The following is a 27,332-nucleotide window of genomic DNA, read 5'->3' as shown; positions in this document are numbered from 1 at the left end:
GAACCAGCCCCGGTCTCCCCTAGTGATGAGATGAGAGGCATGCTGCATGAGTGGAATAGTCCATATCCTTAGCCTCCTGACCTCTGTTCAGCACTGCAAGTGGAACTCATTGCATTGCAAGCATGCATTTCAGTCATGCACTGATATTTCACCGAAGTTGTGTTCTGTCAGGATTTTTCTCATTTCACTGAAGTTTAAGCTCTCCTGGATGCTCCATGCAGGGAAGCCTATGGACATGGTTGGGGGGAAAAAATAAATGCCAATTGGATTTTTTTACGACACATTTGCCGAGTGAGAAATAAAGTGTGTAAAGTTGGAGAGTAGGAAAAGGTCAAAATGAGTGTGTCTCACTCTCAGAGGACAACGGTGTTATTTGTCACTTACACTTTGCATGTAGTGGAATGATACAGGGGTCATCAACTCTGTACTTAAAATAACACTAAAAAACACTAAAAACTGACTGCTTGAGGGTAAAAACTTGTGTTCTCAGTCTTTCAGTAATTGCATGTCCTGCAATGGTGCACAAGCGCCTGTCTGAGCACAGCAGGATGAAGATGCTGTAGTGATGAGATGAGAGGCATGCTGCATGAGTGGCATAGCCCATATCCTTAGCCTCCTGACCTCTACATTTAATAACACACACATGGAATATCAAGTCAGATTCTTAACGGTGACTTCGGGTAGGGTTGGGCAAGAGCAACTAGCCCAAGATACAATGTATTGTTGCTGCAGCTTACAGTTGTTGTGTTGGAACTTGTAGCCTATATTTAGAGCATACCTTATTCCTACAGCGCAACAGCTGACATCACGACCGTTGTTTCTGCGTAAAAAGCGCCGTATGCTGTAAACATTGGACCAGTGTTTGTTGGTCCAGCAGGCAGAGCAGGAGGGGGTGAAAACGTGAAGCGCACACTTCAGTTTGTCCGTGAAACCGCTAGGAAAAAAGTTGTTCGTTGCAGTCCTGGATCGTTTGGGCATTGAACAATGACACTGTTGTTTCGCCTTTTGGAGTTGCTGGATATCAAATCATTTTTACTTTGTCTTTTCGTGTTTCTTCTGGTGTATGACCACATAAAGACTAAACCACCTAATAATTTTCCTCCGGGGCCATGGTCATTGCCTTTTATCGGCGACTTGCATCATCTTGACCCCAACAAGATGCACCTGCAGTTTCAAACGGTAAGTGTGACTAGTTTGTCTGTCTGGCTGTGAGATATGGGCTAACTTTATGTTTACGATGACGAAACAGCTGTGTGTCGAGACGGAAAGCGTGGTAAGCTGTCCGCAGCTATGTGATGGCCAAGAGCCAAAAGTTGTCCAGTCGACTGGTTGGTCTTAATAGCCTACGATCTACCTCTAGTTATTATTTCCAAGTCGCAGAGCAGGCCTAGATCACGTTACCTAAGGGCAAATATTAGGGGAAACACGTTTGGCTTTTTTTCTGAGGTAAATTATGAATGTTATGGAACTCCGTTGCAACTGCAGGTAAGTCGGGCGCGGGGCAAGGGGCCAAAGCCAAGGGGCAAAGGGCAAAGCCAAACCAATGCTGTCCCTGCCCCGTCCGGCTTTTGTAACAGTGCAGAGTTTGGATTTGTTTGTTTTACAGTTAATAAAGACACAAGTTAAAATACCACGGGGGATCATCGCTATCTTGGCATATTTGACCACAATACAAATGTGTGGCATAGGCCTACATAAATAAAAGGACTAATGCAACAAAGGAAAGCAATTGAAATATATATATCACACTTAAAACTAGACATGAATGGGAAAGAATACATTTTATTTGCTTCTATGTATTTACAATTTTACCTGAATTACCTGTAGGCTACTTTCCATGTTAATTCATATGTCCATTTCTGATAACTGTCTGTTTTAGCTTTAACCCCTTGACTGTAAGGCGACCCGGTGCAACCCGAATGACTTTGAACTTAAACTTGATCTTCATTCCGCAATTGTTTATAATCCAGGTGGTGTAATAAACCCAGGAATCATTGGAAAGCTTAGACCCTCAGGAACACACCTAGCAATACTATACAGGGATTTGAACATAGTTTATGTGCATTATTATCAATTTATTATACACAATGTCACCTTTCAAATTTGACCCTCCCAAGCACCCCCCGCCTGATGTCTCCCTACCTTCTTAGGATGAGTGGACATCCAAACATGAACATATCCTTATCCCCATGGTCTCAAAATGTCTGTTACAATCCAAGGTTTATGAAAGTGTATTCTTTTTTACTGTATTTCAACCACAAGTTGTACAACTCCACTCAAACTAAACCACTTTATTGTGGAAAAAAAAAAAACGATCACGTTTTTTCCCCTCAAGAATTGTGCTGTTTTTGCCTACACTTCCATATATTTCATATGATCAATGGTATTCCACATGATCCCCAGACCCTGCTGATTACATGGGCACCACTGGAGTGGCTCTGTGACATCCCTGCCCTGAAAGACAAGCCTTAGATGAGAAGTAGGCAGGTCCTGTTTTATGCAGCTTTGTGTTGGCTCATTTGCTTTGAATGACTGCAGCTCCCTCAAATCAAGAGCTAGAAACTCCAAGACTGGATGATAGTCTAGAGTCCAGGTTTTCAAATGAGTCATATAGCTCTTCTGTGTTACACCCAGGGACAGAGGAATCTCAAATCTGCTCAAGAATGCCCCTTTCTTCCCATGTTTTTACTGTACATAGTGTACAGTACAGTACAGTAACATCTCTGTAATACTACCCAAAAGGCATATCCAACTAAGTCAGATGAGGGGTAAGCTTTCATTTGAGACCATCATGAGGCTTCTAGCTCAAAATGTTCTTGAACAGTGAGACCTTATTTGTGCATTCTGACTAATCAAAAGGTCTACAATAAATCACATGACAAAACGCATGTGCATATCCACACATAATTGTCTTGGGAAAGGTCATATACAGCTCCAGGCCTTTTTATTAGAATAGCATGAAAAAGTTTATTTATTTCCATAATTTCATCAATAATGTTAAACTGTCATGGATTGTAGATTCATGGCCCAGTTTCTTAACTATTCCGGTCATTATTTTTTTTCTTTTTATATACGTTGGCCTTCCAGCTCAAAAAACCCATGAATTGGGGAATTCGCAGCATTAGAATATTGTAATAAAATCACATTTTTCTTCATCAAAATTCGGGTCACATTAAATCATTTGAAATTTGGTACTTTCTAGTCTACATAACATGCAATGTTCAATACTTGGTTAGGACTCTCTCTGTCTTAATAACAGCCATGATGCGTTTAACATTGAAGTCAATGGCAAAAACAGTGCATGGGAGTTATGGAAGCCCAGATGTCCTTGATGCTTTGCTGTCAGCTGTTCTTGTTTGTTGACCTGGTGCCCCACACTTCACTCTTCAATAAACCCTGTAGATTTCCATGCCAAGTTTTGGCGCTAACTCACCAGTTTAATTTTAAATCACCAGAAATGAAACCCCATGCACTGTTTTTGCCATTGACTTCAATGTTAAACGCAACATGGCCGTTATGAAGACAGAGAATGTCCTAAGTATTGAACATTGCATGTTATGTAGAAAGTACCAAATTTCAAATGATTTAATGTGACCCGAATTTTGATGAAGAAAAATGTGATTTTATTACAATATTCTAATGCTGCGAATTCCCCAATTCATGGGTTTTTTGAGCTGGAAGGCCAATGTATATAAAAAGAAAAAAAATAATGATTGGAATAGTTAAAAAACTGGGCCATGAATCTACAATCCATGACAGTTTAACATTATTGATGGAATTATGGAAATAAATCAACTTTTTCATGCTATTCTAATAAAAAGGCCTGAAGCTGTAGCTGTAAAAAGATCCCCTTTGACAAACAGCTTCTGTTGACCTGTGAGTAAGTATCGCATTTGTTTCCAAGGCAAAATGTATCAGCTAAACTGCTGAAATGTGGTAATTTCCAAGAGTTTCTAAAACCGTCTGTCAGAAAAAAAGATGTTCAAACCCCTGTAAGTCCTTTGGCAGTACATCACAACATCTTCCTGTCACTTCCTGTGGATTCTACAGAGTCTCTACTTTCAAATGGTACTGGCCACTTCATGATAGCTCAAAGTATGCAGGCACAGGAACCATTTAAGTAGACATTGTGCAAAACCTCAAAAACACTCAAAAATAGCCCTTAACTAATGCATTGTTTATTTTATGAAAAGGCCAGATGCAAAATCCTCTAAATGCAATTATAATGAGTTTGCAAAAAATTGCTTTACTTTTTTTTAAATGATTTTGTAAATTTAAAAATGAGTCCTCGTGATTTGTTTGGACTTGACTTTAGAGACAATTTGGCTTTAGAGAGAATTACATCTGAACTCTTCATATCAAATTCAACTAGGCTTTGATTTATTGAATTATCATACATTTTATTGTTCTATAATTGTATTGTTGTTGTGTCTCTTTATTCTAGTGATTTTGTGTCTTGCAGTTTGCAAAAAAATTCGGACCCATCTTCAGCGTAAAAAATTATGGACAAAGGGTTGCCATTTTCAATGGGCATAAACTTGTTCGAGAGGCATATCAATCAGATAACTTTACTGATCGTCCAGTTATACCAATATTTGCTGATACTGTTGGAGAAAAAGGTGATTTTTTTTTTTACTCAGCAGAGAGCGGAAAGCAGTTGACACCATAATAATTACAGAATATACTCAGAAAATAGAATATTTCATTATGTCACTTTCCATAGGGTTGATTGCGTCCAATGGATATGCTTGGAAGCAACAAAGGAGATTTGCTCTTCACACTCTGAAAAATTTTGGATTGGGCAAAAAAAGCCTTGAACCGTCTATCCTTCAGGAAGCCAGGTGTCTAAACGAAGCCCTCCTAAATGAACAAGGTACTGGTAACAACAATTGCCACTCCACACATAAACCTAAGTGTACAACAATTAAGATATTGCTCCGGCAGTGTGTTGTCCAACTGCTACATCAGTGTTTCCAAGCCACTTGTCCTTAGTCTTTTGTCATGTCATAAGTGCAAATTAACTCATGTCCTTCCTATATCCCAATGTGTCCATACATTTTCCAGACATTTTTTTAATTGTTGTATTTTCCCACGTAGCCTACCCCCCTGCAGTGTGCTTACGTACCCCAAGTGGTACATATATCCCTATTTGGGAACCACAGTGCCAAGAAAGAGCCTGTTTATCTCCTAATCACAAGATAACTTACTTAAAATTATTAAATTTGGAGAGAATGGTACAAGCCACATGTAGGATGAAAACAGCCTTCCATATATTGTTGTGTGAGTTTGAGAACCTTTTTATACTTTCAGGTAAACCTTTTGACCCACAAAATATCATGAACAATGCCGTGTCCAACATCATCTGTGTACTGGTGTTTGGGGAGCGTTTTGAGTACACTGATGATGACTTCCAATCCCTCCTGAAGGACATGAACGAACTTTTATATCTAGAGGGAGGATTCTGGGCCCAGGTAATTATTTTGATGGCCACATTAATTACACAGCCAGATATTGCAGGGCCCAGAGAAAGAGGAGGGGTCTGATGCTAATGCTGCCCGTTTACTTCCAGTGATTATGCTAAGCTATGCTAATAATTCTGATCCAATAAATCTGAGTACTGAAAACACTGAGAAGAAAATGATATGCACATGCATAAATAATGCTTGGAAATACTGCAAATATGTGAAAATCAAAAAAGGGTGGGGTGTTCCTTTTTAAGGTGAATTCCGGCCACAGTTGAATTGCTCATACCTTGACGTGTCAGTACCAGAGGACATGGATATTTTTTAGTTCTGCCCTTTCCGAGATCCTAGTCTACTAAATAGGGGCTTGTTTTTTACATGCAGTGCTTGACATATCCAATATACTGCTAATATATGTAATATACAGTATCTAATATACTCCAAGTATCATCCCAAAAAGTCAGTGAGTCAGAGTAGAGTATCATTTGTTGATCCCAGGGGGAAATTATATAATGTATATAATGTTGTAACGTGTCTGATGTTGCATCATTTTGGGATGAAATGTTGAGTATTTTGACATTTCAAACACTACCATGCTACCATTTAGCAGGCCAGGATCTCCAAAAGGATTGGAAAAAATGCCCTGATGTACTGACAAGCTACGCTAAGCGTGAGCAATACAACTGTATGTTGAACTAAAAATTGTCCGGAATTCTCCTTTAATTTGGAAGAACATTTTGTGGTAAGCTAAATGATTGGCACTGTGCACAGTATGCTAAGCCCCCCACGTATTTGCATGCACATGGCGACCCAGGTTCAAGTCCATCCTGGGTCCTTTGCCAGCCCTGACCCTAGTCTCTCTCCCACTCTCTTCCAGTCATACTCTTGACTGTCCTTTAAGCAATAAAGACACAAAAGCCTAAAGAAAAAACCCTAAATGTGATTGTGATAGTTGTTTGCTCACTGTGCTTCCATAACCATTTATTCCTGTTTCCATAGCTGTACAACATGTTCCCATGGCTTATGCGCAGAGTACCGGGTCCACACAAGAAAATATTTTCCCTGTCGCGCAAACTCACAGTCTTTGTCAATAAAAAAATTGACGAACATCAAGCAGACTTTGAGCCATCTAACCCTAGGGACTATATCGATTGTTTTCTTGATGAAATGGAAAAGGTGGGTTGAGTTACCTTGGAGAAATACTTGACCTTTTGTAGACATGCAGTACAGTAGATACACAGTACAGATACATAAACATATGCTGTGTATATAGAAGCACAACAACCCAAACAACATTTATAAATGCCCAATCTAATTTCATTTGGTTTTCTGCAGTGGAAAGAGGACAAAGAGGCAGAATTTACTCTGGAGAACTTGTGCTACTGCACCATGGACTTATTTATAGCTGGATCTGAGACCACATCCACCACCTTGTACTGGGGACTGCTGTTCATGATCAACTATCCTGACATTCAGCGTAAGGAAAACAGACATTCCTCTCAAATTTAATGAAAATTGGCTGAAGTTGTAAAACTCTTGGTCATTTGTAAACTACTTTAATGGCAACATTGTTGCTCCATGTTCAGGAAAGGTGCAGGAGGAGATAGACCGAGTGGTGGGATCCTCAAGACAGCCTTCTGTGGCCGACCGGGAGAACATGCCTTACACGGATGCTGTGATCCACGAAACTCAGAGATTCGGCAACATCGTTCCTTTGAATTTGGGCAGGAGGACCACCAAAGACACCCAAGTTGGAGATTACACCATACCTAAGGTGGCTTTTTTGTCTGTGCACTAAATTTTCATTATATTTTAGTTGTGTTAAACTCAGACCCTTGGGCCTGAGTTTGACACCCCTGGTCTATTTAGTCATAATAATAATGATGGTTCATCGACTTACTATGAACTATGGGATTCACAGGGCACAGTAGCGATTGGCACCCTGACTTCCATTTTGTTTGACGAGACTGAGTGGGAGACCCCTCACACCTTCAACCCAGGTCACTTCTTGGACGCAGAGGGAAAGTTCAGGAGAAGGGAGGCCTTCCTACCATTCTCTCTGGGTGTGTATGTAGTCATATCCTGCTATCCCATTGATTGTTGAAGCAGAGATTGGAAGAGGACTGTTGGTGCTACTACCCTATGGATTACATTTCACCTGGCCAGACCTGTCCATTGTGGACACACCACACAAATCAATGTGTTTCCATTTCAGGCCATTTCCCGCCAAAAAGGCATAACGATAAATACAATTGTATTTGCACAAAATGCTTCATTCCTTTATTTAACTCGAAATCACTCTATTTCTCTTTGGACATGAATTGTTGTCAGCATATTTTATGTCTACATTAATGTAAATATCATCATTTTTCCTCCTCCAGGGAAAAGAGTGTGTTTGGGAGAGCAACTGGCTAGAATGGAGCTATTCCTGTTTTTCACCTCTCTGCTGCAGCGATTCACCTTCTCACCACCAGATGGCGTGGAGCCCAGTTTGAACTACAGACTTGGCATCACTCACAGCCCCCAACCTTACCAGCTCTGTGCTCTTCCTCGCTAACCTGAATGTAAACTAATGCCAAATTGCATAATACTGTAACTGAATGGTAGAGAATCCATATAACTGGAGATACACAAAACATGATTATGTGTGTGATGTATAAGCCAATACCAGGGGTACTCAACTAGAAACTGAAAAGCTAAACTCGCCCAATTTTCAATGTTTCCTGGGTCCGAAAAAGTCACTGAGTTGTCATTGTGATGATACTTAATTTGGCTTCACAGAAATATACCTACAGGTTGCATGGCAGAGAAATCTCGTTGATACACAATGAAAATAAAATAATAATAATTTTAATTCATGTATTATGTGCAGAGGGATTTTGTCTGGGTCTGGATGGCATTGTGTTTGGGTCCGCATCCGGACCCGAGTCCGCCACTTGAGTATGTCTGGCCTATACTATGCAAAAATTCACCTTTCAGTATGCAATACTAAGGCAGGGATGTCAAACAGGCCATCTGCAGTGTCCTTACATTTGGTCTGTAAGATATATTTTACAGTTGGACCACATATGTATTTGTCTTGAATACAACATTTGTGTGGGCCCAGGCTAGTGTAACAGCAAGAGCCTTAGTCATATCTCCTACTCATACAACTGAAAATGTGAAGGCACACTTGAACTTAAGTATATGATGGAAGTAGGTCTAAATGCTTGTGAATTTGGCTAGCTTAAGTATTTCAGTCCATTTCCAATTCAATTCAAATCTGTCCATTCTTTTACAGAGTTTTGCGAGGGCCTGCACACCTTGGAAGGTTTTTATAGCAGGTGCAGCTTTTTCAAGTACCACACATAGTTTTGATTTTGTAGAGGAAGAGTACAACACTGCTTCGTGTTATTTTTGGCTTGCTGATGCTTCGACATTAGGCCTTTGTCAGAGTCTCCACTGATGAAGGCCTAGTGCCGAAACCTCAATAAGCCAAAAAATAAAACTGTGCAACTGCAGTGTTGCACTCCTCCTCTGCTAGTCCACTACTATTTTTTTTTAACATTAATACTGAGTTTGGCCAATTACTTTGTTCCAGGTTTTCATTTTGGCCCTGTGTAAATTTGCATTTGACATCCCTGCTCAAAGACCTAATATATCTAGCAATATGTTACATTGACTAGGAGTGTTTGTCTGTTTTTATGTGAACATGACACTACATTAGAAATCAAGCGAAACACTAGCATCAAGATTCAGCATTCAAAACAGACAGGATATTTAGACTAGAGGACAGTTATACTACAGTAATCACTCTGGGCGTTAAGGGATATTTTGCAATCAAATTCAGTAAGGCTATTGCTTTTTGAATATACACTACAATTATATAGCATTTACATTACACAACACTTCATAGATCACTCATCATTCAATGCCTTTTTTTGATTTGTTTGTCAGGACAAAACAGGAAAACATTTTTCATCATTAAAGACATGATCCTTAAAGCAATAACCACAACCTTTGAGCTCAACCACTCATTTATCAGATTAGAATCATTATTATACTACTGTGGAATGTTTTTATTGCGAAGTGAACCTGACGAAGCACAAGCGAAACGCATTGTTCACCAAAATTAAAAAAAGCAAATCAAAGCAAAATTAAAAAAAGTCCAACAATGCGCTGTGACTCGTCCTCTGTTCTCTGGATTACTGTGGATTGTGTCTTTATCCATACATTTCTGTACTCTTGTCACTTTTTACCAGAATATTTTTGTATGTACAAGAAATGATAAATGTATTGATGATAAATAATAATAAAATAACACAACTGGTCATCTACATTGTAGGCTATATGAGTAACATTTTATTTTAGTGATACATCTATAAGCACTAATACATACAATGTTAATGCCTGCATAAGTAACTTGTAAGGCATGTACTAAGAAGATGCTTAGTCCTACTAGGTCCTTACTTAGGTTAAATTGGTAATAAATCCCTTATTGTGCATGAACAAGACATTTGCGAATACATGCCTAACAAGTGTTTGATTTTGCTTTGTACATGCCTTACAAGTTACTTATACAGGCACATTATATGTATTAGTGCTAATAGATGTATCCCTAAAATAAAGTGTTACCGCTATATCAGAGGCACCCATCTCATCTGCACAGGGAATGAGTGAAGAGGTGGAAATCCAGTTGATCAGTTAAACTTGTACTGGTTCCAAAATGTAAATTGGACTTATCGAGAGAGTTAAAGGTATTTTCAAGACAGCGTTGGCAATTAATTCTGTAAATTAGATGACTAAGTCTCTTAGGGTGTCACACAATTCTGGATTTTGGAAGTGATTAATTGGATAACATGACCTGCATGAGTGAGACCAGAATACCTTCACGGCCACAAGATGTCAGTGTTGCCAAAGAATACGCGACTCTGAGACCAGGTATCAGCACAGTCACCGCCAATGCAACCCATTCGAAAACTGGCCAAGCCCGCCTAGTGGCAGAAAATATTTTCTCCAGGCAAGTTGGTCTAGCACTGCACCATTGGAAATAATCAAAAAGAACACAAAATGTGTCCTTCAATCACAACACTTTCTGTGTTTGTATCCTTTTTTCCTGTAAAGCGAGTCGTAGGGGAAGGACTAGGACGGTCAAAACATGTCTGCGCTGGTGTATTATGCCATTGGATGCCAGCTGTTAGTTCCGCAGCTTTGCCAGCAGTGCAGTACCAGACTATAGTTGCCATGTAATACCAAAGATTTTCTTGGTTCTAACTATCTATACATCTTGCCACCCAGGATTAAGGGATTGCTTGTTATCTGTGGAAAAGTCTGATTTTCCCATAGCCGCCCATTATAAAAGTCTCCTCTCGAGTCAACCAAAGGGGCATGGTTGACCAGGCTTAATGCACACATCATTACTATATTGTAATGATGTGGTGTCAGGCTCAGGGATGCTGACAGGGGGAGACAAAGGGGTCAGTTCACCTGGGCCCAGGGAGAGGAGTGGACCAGAATTTACATTGTATTGCGTGGGGGGGCCTTTCATATCACTTTATCCCGTTGCCATCCAAACCCTCTTTTGTCCCTGGTCAGACTTACTTTTCCCTTTATCGTCTGGCTTCTGGGGCCACGGCACAGATATCACTAGTACACTAATGACCATTTTGAACTCCAGGTGGCGCACTATCGCCAGTAAAATGTCAGTCTCCTAGTCCTCTGTGGGTTCTCACAAGAAAGGATGCTAGGTGCCCTGTTGTCAGAGAAGATTAAAATAAATCCATTGTAGCTGTTTTGAAACACACATGTCAGTCCCAGAGCTCTTGAAGTCCATCAGGATTTGACTGTGAATGCAATGGGGAAAGTAAAGAAAACAAGACAGGTATGCCTAACAAGGCGTTTCCATGAATCTAAAAATCAAAAGACTATATCAGCTTTTATGTTTACAAACAGTGGACAAAAATATTAGGGCCTACGTAAAACAAAAGTCAAGTACTGGATTATTTGTGATGTTAAGCACTCAGAGTTTAGACTGATGTTGCCTGTAGCCTGCTGAGTTTAGACTGATGTTCTAAAGTAAAACTAATTAACAAGGTGTGAAATACGTAATAAAATAGTAATTTTGCATATAATAGAGGGTGACAGGAGGCCTGTGTGGTTCCTATGGACTTAAAGGGTAAATTTGAAGTGTAGGCAGGGGCGGATTTTGACTTCATGAGCCCCTGGGCCAGAAAACAAGAAAGGCCCCCCTCNATGGCATCACAAGGTTCCAAACGATTTGGAATTTAGTGAAGATAATAGAGGGCCTTTGTTTTGAGGGGTTTATCCCCTGGGATTTAAAAAAAAAAAAAAATACAGTCGTTTTAAGTGCAATAAACACAATACAAACCAACCAAATATAGACCAGTAATGTTTTTTTGTAGCACGTAGGCTTGGGCTTCAGGGTCCTCTTCGCTCTTGGGCCCGGTAGGCCTATGCATTATCCGTCCTTGAGTGTAGACTGAGGCTGTGACAAGCGTGTACTTTTATACCCAGATCTTCACACACAAATCATCTTGTTAAGATCTAGGCCTAAAGTAGGCCTACAGAACAGGCAGGCCTATACATCATGGCCCACACATTTATGCTGAAATGCTTTACAATACTGGTAGGTTACTTTTTCTCCTAAAATTTAAGGATTTCAGCCCTTCCCTTAAATGAACATTGAACAACATAAATTTGTGTTTTTAAAAAACAGTCCTACTTGTGAGAAATCAAAATCATGTGTTCCTTCTGTGTTCAAAGGGTTATTAGGCCTAACTACTAGGCCTATCTGCCTGCATCTTAGCCGTTCAGTCCACTATTTTTATTGCAGAATACAAGAAGGCAAATTCATTTAGGCCTTAGTTTATATTATTCAAAGATGACCAGGGCCTCGTTTCCGAAAGGGCCTTAAGTACTACTTAACGCTACGTGCTACTTAAGTTCACACGTAACACCATCGTAGAGCTCACGGAGCGTTTCCCAAAGCCAACTTAGCAAAGAACCATCGCAGGTTGGCACGTAACTCTAAGATAAATCCACGAGTGATCTGGAGTAGTCTTAACGCGCTAAGATTGATCGTAACGGCATGGCACAGTGGAGACACCCACAGGATATGAAGGGAAAAGAAGAAACTTGCGCATAAGATTGCTGTTTTAACACGCGAGTGGCGTGGCACAGTGGAGACACCCACAGGAAAAGAGGAAACTTGCGCTTCAAGTTGATGTTTTAAGACCGGAGTGTAAATATCATGGTACCACAGTTGACACTGTAACGAGAATAAGAAGGTAACATTAATTGTAGTAAGTGTATAAAATAAAAGCAATGTGTTTGGAAAATATTTTACAGGCAGTAAAATAGTTCAGCTGTGTTTGATAAATCAGGGCATTATTAAACTGTGATCAATCATAATTTGTGTGGGTGCTTCGTGAACAAGAACAAGGCATCCACAGGCAAAATAAATAGGGGGCTTCGGCGACCAGAGACAAGAGTGGTGATGTCGGAAGGCCACTACCGAAACATAAAAAAAAAAAAAAAACGGTCAGCGAGTCGTTGCACCCTCTTTCATTTTCAAATACCATAAGAAAGGGAAGGCGACGCAGAAAAGACACGATAATTGTAGGCTAAGGGTAAACTATGACATAAAAAAGGCAGCGATGGTGATTCGTGTAGAATTTTTTGTTTTAATAACAGCAGACTGCCGTGCAAAATGTTCCTCGCAGTTGTTGAGTGCGCGGTAGCCTACTTTGCCCGCCGCTCCCCAAATGCGCATCCCAATTTGGAACTCTTATAGGCCTACTTGTCTTCTTAAATATTAAGCACGGTAGCCAACTGCACGCGCTTTGTCTGGTTTAACCGCATATCTCATGGTTTTTGCATGATTTCATTGTGTGTGTGCATTGTATTTAATTTGCCAACAATAACTCCTGTCGAGTTGCAAACTGCTACAAATGTAGTCCCACCCTTATAGAAAACAACTTGTGATACTGACACAGGCCTTACATTTTGAAAATGGTTTAGCAGCACGACGGCGCAGTTCACTCCGAGGACACTTCAGCACCACCTATGTGGACAGCGATCCTTAAGAGCGACGCTACGAATGATCTTAGAGGCTGTGCACGCGCGTTCATGTACGAGTGTCTTTGGGAAACAGTCGTAGGAAATCTAAGAACATTCGTAGGATCACTGGTTAACGACACACGTAAGGCTAAGAACCATCGTTATCGGGAAACAAGGCCCAGGTTGTTGCCCTGATAAGGAGTACTGAAAAGTCAAAACTGATAAATTGTGTTTAAGATGGACATTGGTAACCTTGGTATTTTGTGTTGCTTTTTCACAGGAATAGGCCTACCACATGGTGTGTTGGGATCCTAAATACATATTCGACCGTTTTATTTTATCATTTTCAGTGTAGGTTTTTGGAACATGATTGGAGCCGCGTCTACCTATCTAAAAAGCGCTTTGGCACTTTTTTTTAATTGATAGTGAGAGTTCCCGTGCATAACCTCCTACTTGCACAGAACCATATGCTGTTGAACACTGATCCCCACACCTAAAAGCTACAGCCACAGATTGATATTGCGCTCACAATAGTTTTACAGTTGGATGTGAAATATTTATTTTCACGTCATGCGTGCGATAGTATCTGTGGGGGCCATCAAACAAACTCTACCTCACACAGGACGGGTGAATTTTCTGTTATTACTACAAATACACTTTATCAAATGTGCATTAAGGGGCCCGATGAAGAACGTTTGAGTGCTCGATTTCTTTTTCCCATTCGCTATTAAGCGAAGGCGCACTGTCAGGCGAGCCCACTGTTTACACTGTCAGATCCTCGGAGGGAGAGTAAACACTTCAACCTTGGCAAGCGAGGGACTGCTGGGATTATGTTTCCATGGTATCGAACTTCAGTGCAGGGCTTGCAGTCTAATTTGAAATATACAGTGAAATCCTCCTTTTGTTATCTTCTCGGTCTCCTGCTAACCACCAGGCAACGAGTGCACTTTACAGGCTGCAGCGGTCGTGCGTAAAATCCTGGGTTGGTTTTACCATCTAAACTCACCATTCGGGGTTAAATACACGGCAGACTCATGCAGTCTATAAGCGTATAACTGTTACAACATTAACCTATGGTGTATAGGCAACCCGTAGCGAAAATAAATCGAATTTGTAAATAGGCATGAAGGAAGCCATTTATCCGGCAGTCTCTCTAGAAAATACTGCGTGCTAAACGTGTGCCTCATTGCATTGCAATTTTTTAAGCCACTACAGAGACTCGTGGCGCAATTATTTTGCCCTCTGTAAGCGTGATCAGAGGCTAATGCCTAGCAATGAATTAGATTCTGCATTGGTGCTTTGGGAAGCCTGGCTGCAGTTGGTCATTTTCCCAAATCAGGGTATATCTCACACATTGCTCCCTTTGAAGAGGACATTGTTGAATGATTAAAATTGAGACAAAACATTTTCCTGGTAACATATCTTTCATTATTATTTCACATTACTTTGAACTGTATCGAAAGATATTTATGCGTAAAACGTCAGGTTTGCTCCATAGTCTATTATTAAACCTTCATAACAGTCCATGACAGTGAGGATGACCGCAACAAGTTGCCAAAAAAGCATTCGCTTTATTTGATGCAATACATTTTAGGCTATGTTACAGTATTCAAACAAACATAAAATAAATTCATTGTTAACACGTCTTTACTTTTCATTACAGAGCAAGGGTGTCAGTTGACAGACCAGCAATTACATCTCACAACAATGATGTTAGTTTTTTCCCCCTGGTAAATCTCAACAGACAATTGCACGATAGCCACACACATAGCCCCTCCGTTCATAACAATTTAGGAAGATTGTTACATAAAAAACATGATTCAGAATCGTTAATTACAGGAATGTCTTCTGTTTGAAAATCGTCCCATCACAAGCGCTCTTCAGATGCGCAAGAGTCCTTCTCTGGTGGGGCGCAAATTATGGCGACTAAAACATTGAACAGATTATTTTCATCATTTTTTTTTATCAGTAACAGATCCAAACTTTTCTAGATAACTTTTATCTTTACATATATATTTCATGAACCATAACAGATACAGTGAAATTACATTATTCACAGTAGGAAGCCTACAGCAAGTGTTCAAAATGGGGGTGCGAGGGCCCTCACTAGCCACTCTTTATGTACAGAGTGTGTCTTCTGGAGACACCCAGGTTGTCTGCGATTGTCCCCTTATTGTTTGTCTGGCGTGTTGTTCACCAGTGGGCCGTATAGTCCGTTACTGTAGCCCTGATCTTTGTGTAAAATTGTCCTGTCCCTAATGAGGTCGCTGAAGGCATAGTCCATTGGCGGCCTGAAGCCGAGAGTGGGCATCAGCCCCGTGGTAGAGTAAGGGGTCATGAAGGCCAGCCCTCGACTGTGAGCGGAGTAGGCCAAGCGCAGTGGATTCAGGCCCAGGTGGGTGCCCAGGGGGTAGGTGCTGGGGTCAGCTCCGAAGTGAGACGCGTTTGGCTGCAGAGGGGAGAAGGCCGAGCGGTTGCTGAGCGTCATAGCCCCGGGTAGCATGGGCCTTGGTGCGGACGATGACATGGTTGGCTGGGTGTTCTGGAGAAGCCTATCTGCGCTCCACGCCTCCTCGGCAGCTTTGGGTTGTCCGCTGTTGTTGAGGATTTGCTCTATGGCCTGCACCACGTCCTTCCCGCAGCCCTGCAGCACCAGTTCCAGAACACTGCGCTTGTGGCTGGGGAATATTCTGGTGAGGATGTCTATGGCGTTCATTTGCCTGGCAGCTGCGGAGGTGGACGACGGGTCTTGGTCATCTTTGTCAGTCTCTGAGCCGGAGTCAGTTCCCAGTGGGCTGATGGATCCCGGGGTATCCTCGCCATCCTTCAGAGGCTTTGAAACGGGAGAGCTGATAAAAGACTCGCCGTCGCCGTTCTCGGAACCAGAGCCGTGGCGGGCGTCTGGGGATGACATGCCGGGCACCGACTCGGAATCTGTGGAGACGGATTTCCCCCCAGGCTGCTGTGATGTCACAGGCCCCGAAATGTGGGTCTTCGGAAAGAGATCAAACTTGTGCATGTTTGAATCTGTAAAATAAAACCACACATTATTTTACAAGTGTTTTAATCCTCCAAAACAACTATATACACTATAATAACCGGGTAGCCCTATACATGAAATAGACATTCACTATATTCACTTGCACACAGTCGTATAACTTGGAGGTCATTTAATATTAAAGCACACTGGTACCATTACAAGCAGATAGGTCTATTGAACGTCTTTCTTAAGTCCTATTTTACTATATTTTATATAGTGTTTTTGAGTAGCTATGTTTAACAGTGAACCTATTTTAGAGTTTGCCTTATTTGATTTAGCCTGCTACCAGAATATTATATAAGAGCATCTTGTAGTGTGCTTACCTTGGCTACTCTCGCTATTGACAGTTCCGAAAACGTCGTAGTTCTGCCGGGGAGGTATGATACCGTTGGCGGCGGCCAGGGCCAATCCCTCAGCGGTGCCGTAAAGCAGCTGCAGTTCCCTGGCCTCGTTCTCCTCCTGGGCTTGTTGTCTGCGCAGAGCTACCTGGGCCGCCATGACGCGCTGCCTCTCGGCGATCAGGGTGCACTTGGCGCACATGCAGTCCTTCCAGCGGCAGTAGCGCTTGTGGCCCTTCAGCGCTGACACCACGCCGTGATTGCGGCACCGGGCGCACTTGGGCGTGCGGGGGTACTTCTCAGTGGCGCGCAGAAGAAGAGACGGTGCTCGGAGCAAGCTGCTGGCCATGGAGACCGGGATGGAGGCGCCTGTGGCTCCCGAAGAGCCGTGGTGGACCTGAGACCCAGTGGGGGCTGATGACATATCTGATCGAAGATCCATTCTCTTATCCTTTTGGTAATGTTCAACGCAGCAAGTCACAGACTCTGTATGGTCTTAAGTGATGTGTCTGCAGAGGAAACTGTCCTCAAAAATATTTGTCACCATGAGTAATTAACAGTATGAGTTGCACACTGTATGGCTTGAGAATCGATTAAATAATGTTGCCAAGAAGTCGCAATATTTTAAGCGCTGTTCAGACCATTCCTTCAGACAGTTAAAAGCAATCGTTCAAAGTTACCAAGACCAAGTGAAGATTGTGGGGAGTTCTTGAGTCCTTTCCTGGTGCTCTCACGGCTCTCTGTCCAAAATGACACAAAAATAGTCTTTGACAGGAGCTTAAGACGAAAACCCTTCACAGTATTTTCAGGCTGTCCAGGCGAAAGGAAAAAAAACTTGTTCAAGCAGCTCGATTCAGAAAAATCCAAAGTGTTCGCATTCACAGTGCAGTGCCAAGACGAGAGGAGCTTGCAACTCGACGTGGCGTGACACACTAACTTAGTGGAGAGATTGCCACTGGATACAGATCTCCCCCTCTCTCTATTGTTGCGCCTACGTATTCATTAGACAAATTTGACAATGTGGTACCCGCCATTGGCCAAAGAGGGAAGGTGAAATCTGATTGGCTTGTTCTTTTTTTTCAACTGTGTCCACCTGAGTTCTGTCTAACTAACAATTGTTTAGAATCTCGGAAGATCTACCAGCGGGAAAACATATTGCTAAAACATGGAGCAAAACTCAAGTAGGCTATTTGTTTCCAGATAGGTTTTCAGCAGTAAAGCACAATTCAGACTACTGAATACCAAGTTTTTGCGCGCGCCTTTTAATTAATGTTGCACAGTTCAGACATTGTCTTGTTTGTCAGATAAACAATTTGTTCATTTTGAAGTTGTCTAGGCCTATGGATCGATGCGATTTAAGAATGGTCTAACAAAAAAGCTGTCTACTTTTTTTTTTTTTTTTTTAACTAGTTTTTAATTAAATTGGTCTTGCACCAGCAGGGTCATGTCCAGATGATGTCATTGCCATCAGCTGTGTAATTCGATAAGGTAAGGAGAGTAAAAACCATCAGTTTATATTTGGACGACATTCATGTATTTATTGCCGTGGAATTGTAGCCTACTTGTGTGTGTGTGTGTGTGTGTGTGTGTGTGTGTGTGTGTGTGTGTGTGTGTGTGTGTGTGTGTGTGTGTGTGTGTGTGTGTGTGTGTGTGTGTGTGTGTGTGTGTCCACAAGATTGTCATATGATTTTTAGCAGAGAAATGACTACCAGTACAAGAGTGTGAGACTATATTCGATATTAGAAGGAAAAACATAAAACCAACAAATAATTAATGAAACATAATAAAACAAGTCTTAAAGTGAATGTGCTTTCCTTGTTTATTACTATATTGTCATTATTGGTATTGTTGTCGTCAAGCCTATTGTTGTCGTCATTATTATTATTATTATTAGGCTATTATTATTAGGCTATTATTATTAGGCTACTTTTATTATTATTATTATTATTATTATTATTATTATTATTATTATTATTATTATGCTGTCAGGACATTATTATCACGCTCTTGCATAGGCTATTATTAGATGTAAATATAGGCTATTAGTGGACGTAATACTATTTTACCGCTCATCAGCTTCTTGACACTTAGGCCTATGTAGGCTATTGCAATTGAATATTAATTTTGATAGTTTTGCAATTTTAGACCTGTTATATTATTTAGTAGGCTGTTCTGGCCATATTGCTATTATTGTTGTTGCTGTTGTAATAATTAATGAAATTATTGGGGAGAGAAAAAAATGAGTGCTCAATTTTGATTGGTTAGGTAATGTATGTAGGCTACTTTTTCGATTATTGTTCCAGCTGATCCAGCCGTTTGAGACTTGTTATTTTGAATTTCTTTATTTCACATTTTGTTTGTTTGCATTTGTTGTATTTAGGCCTATTCCAAAATTGTAGAAAACATTAACACAGTAATTACGGCATGGTAGGCTAATTTTAACTTTTTAGTCAAGCCTCTACCCTGTGCCTTGAAGGCAGTAAGTATTTGTTATGTAAATATTTCAATATTTCCAGGAAGTGTGTCCACTAGTCAATAGAGTTAAACAGTTTAGCCATTTTTAACTGCGTTACAACACATCACAGATGTGCCAAATTGGTCTATATGAATTTGCAGGCACTCATCTACCTTAAACAGCCAATTACCTCTAACAATCTTTTTGCAAACGAAAAAATTGTATTTTTAGGCTTTATGCATTGTTGTATCACCCTAAACAAATGCGTAACCGGGACTCATTTTATAAGCTAGGGCCTTCCATCTGACCACCATATTGTTAAAGTCAGACTCATCGCGCCTCCAAGGCCTTGTGTCCATGCTCCACACGAATGTCGGTCTCCTGCCTGAGTGAAGAACGTCGATGGGCATAGCGGGAGCACATGGACGCTCTCTTCCTCTCGCCACCGCCGCGCCTCTGAGTACCCGCACGTCCTCCTGTCGCCATCGCCGCCCATTGTTTACGCACTCAATCACTGTAAGCAAATGCCATCTGTTTCTCCCGCTGCCTTCACCCGCACCTTTAATTATCTAACCGACATCCTAATAGAGATGATATTAAACTAAATCTTTTTGACATTCAGAGTAATTATCTCGGTTGCGATCTCACTTGGATGAAAGTCGCCCAAGTGCGGGAGGGTTTATCGCAGCTTTAAGGAACCACACATATACATAGTGGTATGGTGGATAATGTTGAAGCTGGATTGGTGATGCCTTTCCAAACTATACAGGCGAGACTGGTTTCAACTTTGGCAAGTATTCCTTCAACTGGCAAACCTTGTAGCTATTTTTGGAAACTTTTGTGGATTTTTGTTTTACAGCTAGGCTATAAGAAACAATAACGCATATGTTTATGTATATATTTCGAATCGGATGTTCTGTGTTTAGCAAAGATATAACGTTGTAGCAGAGAGAATGCACCATCTTTGAATGTGGTGATGAGGCTCCAGTAGGCCATTTCAAAACTATTTCCTTTGAATGAATGGCTAGCCCACCAGTTTCCAATTAAATGCCCCTGGGCAATTAATGGTGACTGCAGGCACTTGATGCCATTCAACATCGTTCAACAGTGCAGTCGACCTGTGCGTAATGCAAACCATGCAAAGCCTTCATTCTGAAAGAGGCGCTACAGAGCACCGAGTTTGCACACCTCCGTGGCTCCATACAAAAGAGACTGCTTGACCCAACATATGTAGCAGCGCGTAGGCTCGCCCCGGTGAGGTACAGCATATCCTGGCGACCACTACCTCCCTCCCTCACCGGTGCTGCCCTGTCCGGTCGCGGCTGGCCTCTACACTCCTATCCCCCACCTGCCCCCGGGTCACGGGTCACTGACACGGCGGCTGTGTAAAACGCGCTGCGGGCAGCAGTGAAGAGGGGCATGGGGTCGGGTGGGCGTTGTGCGCACCAAGGGGAAAACACTGCGTATTTATACGCTTCATCTCCTCACCAAGTGCTCATTAGGTTGTTAACCTCTTGCTCATATGAAAAGACCCACGCAGCGGAGAGGACGCGAGTGAATAGAGGCATCCTCTCAAGGCTGGACACAAAGCCTTGGAATAACTGCACAAAATAACGCCTTTATCGGAGATCATCAAGATGAGGGTTTACAAGTTAAATCGAGGGTTATTTGATAATGAGCGGTGGGCGCCTGTCAGTGTTATGGCGCGTGGAAGAGGACTATAACACTATACTACAGAAGTGCAGAAGAATATGGTTATTATCAAAATGTTGTCTCTAACTAAAAAAAAAACAGTTACAACCTTCATAAGAAGTTCGAACGAGCAGATGTTGGCAACACAGTTTGGTTTGGATAATTAGACTTACCCCACAATCGGTGTGTATTTGAGAGAGAGAGAGAGAGAGAGAGAGAGAGAGAGAGAGAGAGAGAGAGAGAGAGAGAGAGAGAGAGAGAGAGAGAGAGAGAGAGGGATCATAATTTGTGTAAGTGTGCTGTGTACTTTGTAGGTAGCCTCGGCCAATTAAAATGCGCGCTCGTTCCCTCCACATCTGCCTCCCTTTGCAAGAGACTGAGGGCAAGAAAAAAGGAGGGTACCCGGTGAAAGCGCGTTCAGTGGGATCACAGATGGACCAGAGGGTTTTTTTCGCTGGAAATTTGAGAAACACCATTGTCCCCAATCCAAACTCAATGTGTTCCCCCACAATGGCTCCGGCTTTGAGCCCTACCGCCTCAATTGGCCTTGTTTTTTAAACTTGAAGTGTTCGGCACAAAGACCAGGCCTCCTAAATGTCACAACCGAGCCGAGCGCGAGCGTGCGGCTCAGCAGCAAGACGGTGTTGTGCAAAAAGGAAAAGAACACAATTATGAAGCAATTATTACTCTGCTTCAGTTTGCACGCCACTGCGCCCATTCACTCGCCTTTAGCCCCCATTTAGAGCGTTAGTCCTGCACCACGATAATCCGAATACCGCTGGAGTTTCTCCCCCATTCCCAGCACCTTCTATAAATTAGAGCCGGAGGGCACGGTGAGGAATGAATAAAATAAATTGTGGATTTATTTGGACTATCTGCTCAACCTTTTTTATGATGATTATTTCTGCGCTCGATTTCCTTTGCGTCCTTACAGTAATGGTTAAGCTATGCTGAATATTTAAGACGGGTGAACTTGTAATAATAGGTACTACTACTACTAATAATAATAATAGGCCTAATAATACTAATATTAATATTAATAATAATAATAATAATAATAATAATAATAATAATAATAATAATAATAATAATAATAATAATAATAATAGGCTAATAATAAACAGATAATGTCATTGAGGTAAAAAGGCCTGCGTACTCCACGTGAAAGTTCTCCCATCCTTTGTAGAAATGAGGGGCTACATCACCAACACGAACACCAACACTACATCACTCACAAAACTATTTGGTATTACCATACAATAATAATCTAATTTACAATTAGACAACAACGGAAAAATAGATAGGCTATTATAATTGTAGGCCTTCTACCAATGGATATGTAACAGGCATAATAAGAGGAGGAGGAAGAATGGCCTAGGCCTACATGATTATGTTATAACAATAATAAAAAGTTATGAAAATCATTATTGGTTGTTTTTAAGACGAAAGATTATCAAATTAATTTGGTATACGTTTTTTGCATGGGCTATATCAGTTGGCATTATTTCTCACTGCTTTGATATTTTTTTCATTGCAACAGCAAATCATGCACAAAAACTTTTCTTTAAGAGAATTAGTGATGGACTATGTTTTGTGAAGAGTAGCCTACTTTTGCACTCAATATATTTTTGCGCGTTAATTATGTTGCAAAAAATTGGCAGCAATGTGGAAAATGCAAAATGCCGATATTTTGGTTGGCTGGGAAGCAATGGCTGAAAAGCTGAAAATGTCCTTGCTGATTTTTACTCGAAACATCACTAGGCTATAACTGTCGACGTTTCTTCTGCATAGCCTATCCAAGTGAATCAGTTGGGCATGTGTTAATGAGAGAAACGTCCTGCACTGAATGTTGACACGGTAAACAAGGACCGTTGAGCGCAAAGGACGGGTTAACCATGGGAGTCTGGGCAACCAGCACTTTCAACCTTACCATGCTTCGACTATCAATCCTCCGGCGCTGTCCCCTTATGCAGCACACATTTAGGCCTACCATTTGAGCGTCAAAATCTTCCTCCTCTTCCCTAAATAAAACGTTTCTTTTAAAAGACACCCCTCCCCTACCCTGCTCTCTCACCCCATTCACACACATCTCCAACAAGAATCGGTAAGAAACGCGGCGAGCCTCCTTTTGTGATCGACTGTTTAAGCCGCATAGATTCTGTTTCTTTGGCCGCCTTTGAGTGCCGAGCATCGCTGAGAAAGTAAACTTTGAGTGACCCTCCAGGTTAGTTTGGTCTGGGATTTTAGCGTGGATGAGAGGCGAGCGCATTTATAACGAGCCCAATGCAATGGGATCCAAGCCACCATCAAAGGCAAGTCACCAGCACCAGGAATGCTGTTCCCTCACCAGAGACCGACATTCTTGACCTGCGGAGAGCTGGTTAAACATTATTGAACGTTTCCCTATTGTTGCCGAAGGATCAAGTCACCACCTGATGATGGTCGCACAGAATATGTGTCAGAGGAAGCCAGAATATATCTCCATTGTCACACCGAGCAGAGCCCTATGGGTGCGCACTGGTTTTGAGGGAAGCGTTGTTTGACAACAGCCTGAGAAGTTTGTGACATGCGATGCTGCTGATTGAGACGTCCACTGTCCGCTTGACCACTGAGCCCTGAACCAAAACCCCTGCTGAGATGAGCAAAGAGAAAAGGCAGGGTCAGCGAAAATAGCATTAACAATGTTGGCAAATTATTTAACGGAACAGAACCACATCGCCAGTCTATAGTTCAGGCCTACATCACTCTTTCAACACGATTAGGCCCCGTGTGGTTGGCCTAGGCTACAGAGTTGCACAGTGTTGCATCATAGATGGTTGAAGTGGGCCTCCTAACAATTATTTAGAGTCAGGATTTTAAGTAGCCTAGGCCTAGGCCTATTTTATGCAATGTTTTACACAGCACTAAATAAAATGAGACGCCCATGATTGAAAAAAAAACAAAAACATTGGGCCTATAGGCCTAAGCGTTCAAAACCGGGCTGATTATTTTGTTGTAATCTAACTTGAATAACCTACTGTTTAGAAAATGGTCAATTCGGGTTAGCCTATATGAAATAACACCAAAACATTTTTGTTGTTATTGGAAAAAGGAAAAAGAAAACTTGGACAATTAGCCTAAAACGCCATTTCGTAAACGAAGGCGATTCAGCCGATTACGCGGAATTTAATTTGGTAATTAAATTAAGTAGCTGAATGTCTGTGATAGAAATAGTGCGCATTCTTTTTATCGAGTTTGTCCCGTTGCAAACGACATCGCTCAGGCGGCCATTCCCATAACTTTGAAAAGTGTCCACTTGGAGCACGCGCTCAACTGCAAACAGCTGCGAGCCTGAAGACGATGGCTGAGCATGAGGCAGGTTGGATCAAGTAGAAAGCCCTGCCATTATGTCTAATGGGCACTTCCGACGTGTTCATCGCCAAGATGCCTCTGCGCATTAGTCAAGCCATACAGTGACTGAAACTGTAATATTGCGCATTGCAGGGATTGTTGAGCAAGCGCCCTTTCCCGCCACCCGAGGACAGAATTAGCGCAGTTTCACATGGCCGAGCATAAGGGTGAGTCCTTCATCTGCCAAATTATCCATAGCCGTTATCCCATCTTACTCACCTCCTCTCCAAATATTGTTAAAAGCAGGAAATGCAAAACGTGTTCCCGGGATTCTGTCCCCAATTTCTTTTGTTGTGCTGTCTGGCGCTTGTTTAACTAGGCCTACAGGTTTAGGCCCTATTTCTCTACACATCTTGAGCGCAGCAATATACTTGCTTCTTGCAACTATTAGGCCTAAGATCAATGTTGACATCACAGTAGCCTATATCTTGCATAATGGCAGGAGTGGACATACCTGCCGTGTACAGCTGGGCAGAATTGATGTAGCCTATGCATTTTGAGAACCACCTTGGATGCCCAGGACCCATAGGCTACAGGTTGCTGTAGGGACAGACTAATTTTTCAAAATCACATCCCAATTCTGCATTTTTTGACTTTAGCCCCCCCGCCCCGTAGGTGGGGGCCCCTAGGCTTCAGCCATATCTAGCCTGCGCGTTAACTGGGCCCTGTTTGGAAAGCTTCATCAGGCAGACCAGGACAAGGCCGATGACAGACAACCGACCCTGGTTTGAAGCAGCAGCAAGTGTCTTCCCCGTGCCGACCCACTGCACTGATCCGTAAGGAGAGGGAGGAACAGTATCAGCAGCACATGCCGGAGAGACATACCAGTGGAAGTCCGACTCATTGAACACAAAATTGGACAGATTGCGTGCGAATTAGGAGAGCTGTGCAGAAACTGCATATAACGCAATAACACATCCCTTGCCTGCAGGTTGGATAGGTGTGCGTGTCTTCCAGCAGCGACCGGAGGAGAAAGGTCATTCGCGGAGGATAGCATGTAGATACACATTAAGCACACATTTTAGCAATTTCCATTGCCTATACCCCACCACCATCACACTATACTGCAGCGTAGCTTAAAGCTGCCGTTATTCTTGGCCCGTGCCGTCTCAAACTGCGTTTTCAAATAAACGGGAAGTGCAGATGGCGCCGTGAGCCGTTAATCTCGATGCTGAAGAAGGAAAATTAGCCTTTGAGGCAATTAATGCCAAGATGTCTGGAGAAAAGAGCTGGAATAATAGAACAATGAATCAAATTTACCTCGCCGCCATACTTTTTTTTTCTTCTTCTGTGGACACTGTGCCTAAAGGACACCATCCTTCACTGGCACACTGCATAGTCAATTTGATCTCACAATATGGTGAGAGCAATGCTTGTTGCATCACCACCACGAGGATGCTGTGAATTCTTTACAATTGATGTAAACATTATTGAGTGCAAATCCATGATGTGCTGCTCTCTTGTTTCCAAACAAATAATAAAATGCTGCTGCTCTATGAAAGTAACCAAAACTAAAGAAAGCTAATTGTTGAGATTAAATGTGCCTTGATGTCTAGCATTCCCACATCTTAATTGTGTGTGGCAAGTTGGATATACAGCCGCAGCAAAAATTCAGAGAATTTTCAATTTTTCTGATTTTGCTATGGATAGGTATGTGCTTGAGTAAAACAAACATTGGTAGTTCATTCTATTAACTATAGACAACATTTCCTCCGAATTTCGAAAGAAAATATTGTCATTTAGATCATTTATTTTCAGAAAATCTCAAAATGGTCAAAATAGCACAGAAGATGCAATGTTTCCAAATCTCAAAAAAGTTAAGGAAAACAAGATAATATTAACTCTAAAAACAACATAATAATAATGTATTAACTTGGGAAGAGTTCAGCAATCAATATTTGGTGGAATAAGCCTGACAGTAGTCACAGCTTTCATGCATTTTGGTATGCGTTCCATTATTGCTGGGCTTGGGTTGATAGCTTGTGCCCATCCAGCTTCCTCTTGATCACATTCCAGAGGTTTTTAAGGGGGTTCGGGCCTGGAGTTTGGCCTGACCATGCCAAGGTATTGATCTGGTGGTCCTCCATCCACAGCTTGATTGGCAAGCTGAGTGGGTGGAGCATTGTCCTTCTATAAAAAAAACTGTCCTCAGCGTTCAGGGGCGTTGTCAGAACAGAGGGAATCATGTTTTGGCCCAAGGTAACGAAAGATTGAATTATTGCACCAGTCCTGGAATAAAGTCATCCAAGAACAATGTGAAGGAGTAATGGAACACATACCAAAATGCATGAAAGCTGTTAGTGCAAATCAGGCTTATTCCACCAAATATTGATTTCTGAACTCTTCCTAAGTTAATACATCAATATTATGTCGTTTTTAAGTTAATATCAACTTATTTTCTTTGCCATTTTAGGGATTTGGAAACATTGCATCTTATGTGTTATTTTGACTATTTTGAGATTTTCTGCAAATAAATTATCTAAATGACAATTTTCTTTCGAAATTTGGAGGAAATGTTGTCAGTAGTTTATAGAATGAACTACCAATGTTTGTTTCACTCAAGCAAATACCTATCCATAGCAAAATCATAAAAACTGAACATTTCGAAGTGGTCTCTCAATTTTTGCCGTGGCCATATATGCATATGGGGGCATGTTCAAATGTGAATATATAATGTACATCTAACTAAAACTAAGTCGAAAATGAACAGGGTAGAAAAAAGGTGTGCAAAGATGTTGTGGGGTGGAGGTGACGAAGGAGTGCTAAGGGAGCAGGGGGGGGTGGACAAAGGGCCCAACTCCCTCCAGCTAAAACACTCCTTTGAGGAAAAAAATGTTTGAATTCCCTGGAGCAGCAGCAGCATTACCCCCCTTTATCTAACAACTCTGCACAGTGGA

At 41.7% G+C, this 27,332-nt stretch overlaps 2 protein-coding genes across 2 annotated transcripts; one reads left to right on the top strand and one right to left on the bottom strand.

The window, feature by feature from the left end:
* The first annotated feature begins 877 nt into the window (after nt 1–877).
* LOC134451308 (cytochrome P450 2J2-like) lies at nt 878–9,778 on the top strand. The gene is made up of 9 exons (XM_063201679.1): nt 878–1,179; nt 4,463–4,619; nt 4,724–4,873; nt 5,311–5,471; nt 6,462–6,638; nt 6,798–6,939; nt 7,049–7,236; nt 7,384–7,525; nt 7,844–9,778. The coding sequence occupies exons 1-9, from the start codon at nt 985–987 to the stop codon at nt 8,017–8,019; spliced, it is 1,488 nt and encodes a 495-aa protein (XP_063057749.1). The 5' UTR covers nt 878–984; the 3' UTR covers nt 8,020–9,778.
* A 5,345-nt stretch (nt 9,779–15,123) lies between these two features.
* Nucleotides 15,124–17,617, bottom strand: dmrta2 (DMRT-like family A2). The gene is made up of 2 exons (XM_063200243.1): nt 16,884–17,617; nt 15,124–16,547 (listed from the first exon to the last, which is right to left on the bottom strand). Exons 1-2 carry the CDS (start codon nt 17,338–17,340, stop codon nt 15,691–15,693), a joined length of 1,314 nt encoding a protein of 437 aa, XP_063056313.1. The 5' UTR covers nt 17,341–17,617; the 3' UTR covers nt 15,124–15,690.
* Nucleotides 17,618–27,332: the final 9,715 nt, after the last annotated feature.

The sequence above is a fragment of the Engraulis encrasicolus genome, chromosome 6, assembly GCF_034702125.1.
Source record: "Engraulis encrasicolus isolate BLACKSEA-1 chromosome 6, IST_EnEncr_1.0, whole genome shotgun sequence".
In the NCBI taxonomy this organism is placed as follows: Eukaryota; Metazoa; Chordata; class Actinopteri; order Clupeiformes; family Engraulidae; genus Engraulis; species Engraulis encrasicolus.
This window is presented reverse-complemented; position numbering and strand designations above follow the sequence as displayed.

Excerpts from the sequence above, each read along its gene's own strand:
- LOC134451308 (XM_063201679.1), top strand. The coding sequence starts at position 985 with ATGACACTGTTGTTTCGCCTTTTGGAGTTGCTGGATATCAAATCATTT. Across the intron at positions 4,874-5,310 it reads AGCCCTCCTAAATGAACAAG|GTAAACCTTTTGACCCACAA; the intron begins GTACTGGTAACA and ends TTATACTTTCAG. Across the intron at positions 6,940-7,048 it reads CAACTATCCTGACATTCAGC|GAAAGGTGCAGGAGGAGATA; the intron begins GTAAGGAAAACA and ends CTCCATGTTCAG.
- dmrta2 (XM_063200243.1), bottom strand. The coding sequence starts at position 17,340 with ATGGATCTTCGATCAGATATGTCATCAGCCCCCACTGGGTCTCAGGTC. Across the intron at positions 16,548-16,883 it reads CAATAGCGAGAGTAGCCAAG|ATTCAAACATGCACAAGTTT; the intron begins GTAAGCACACTA and ends TTTATTTTACAG.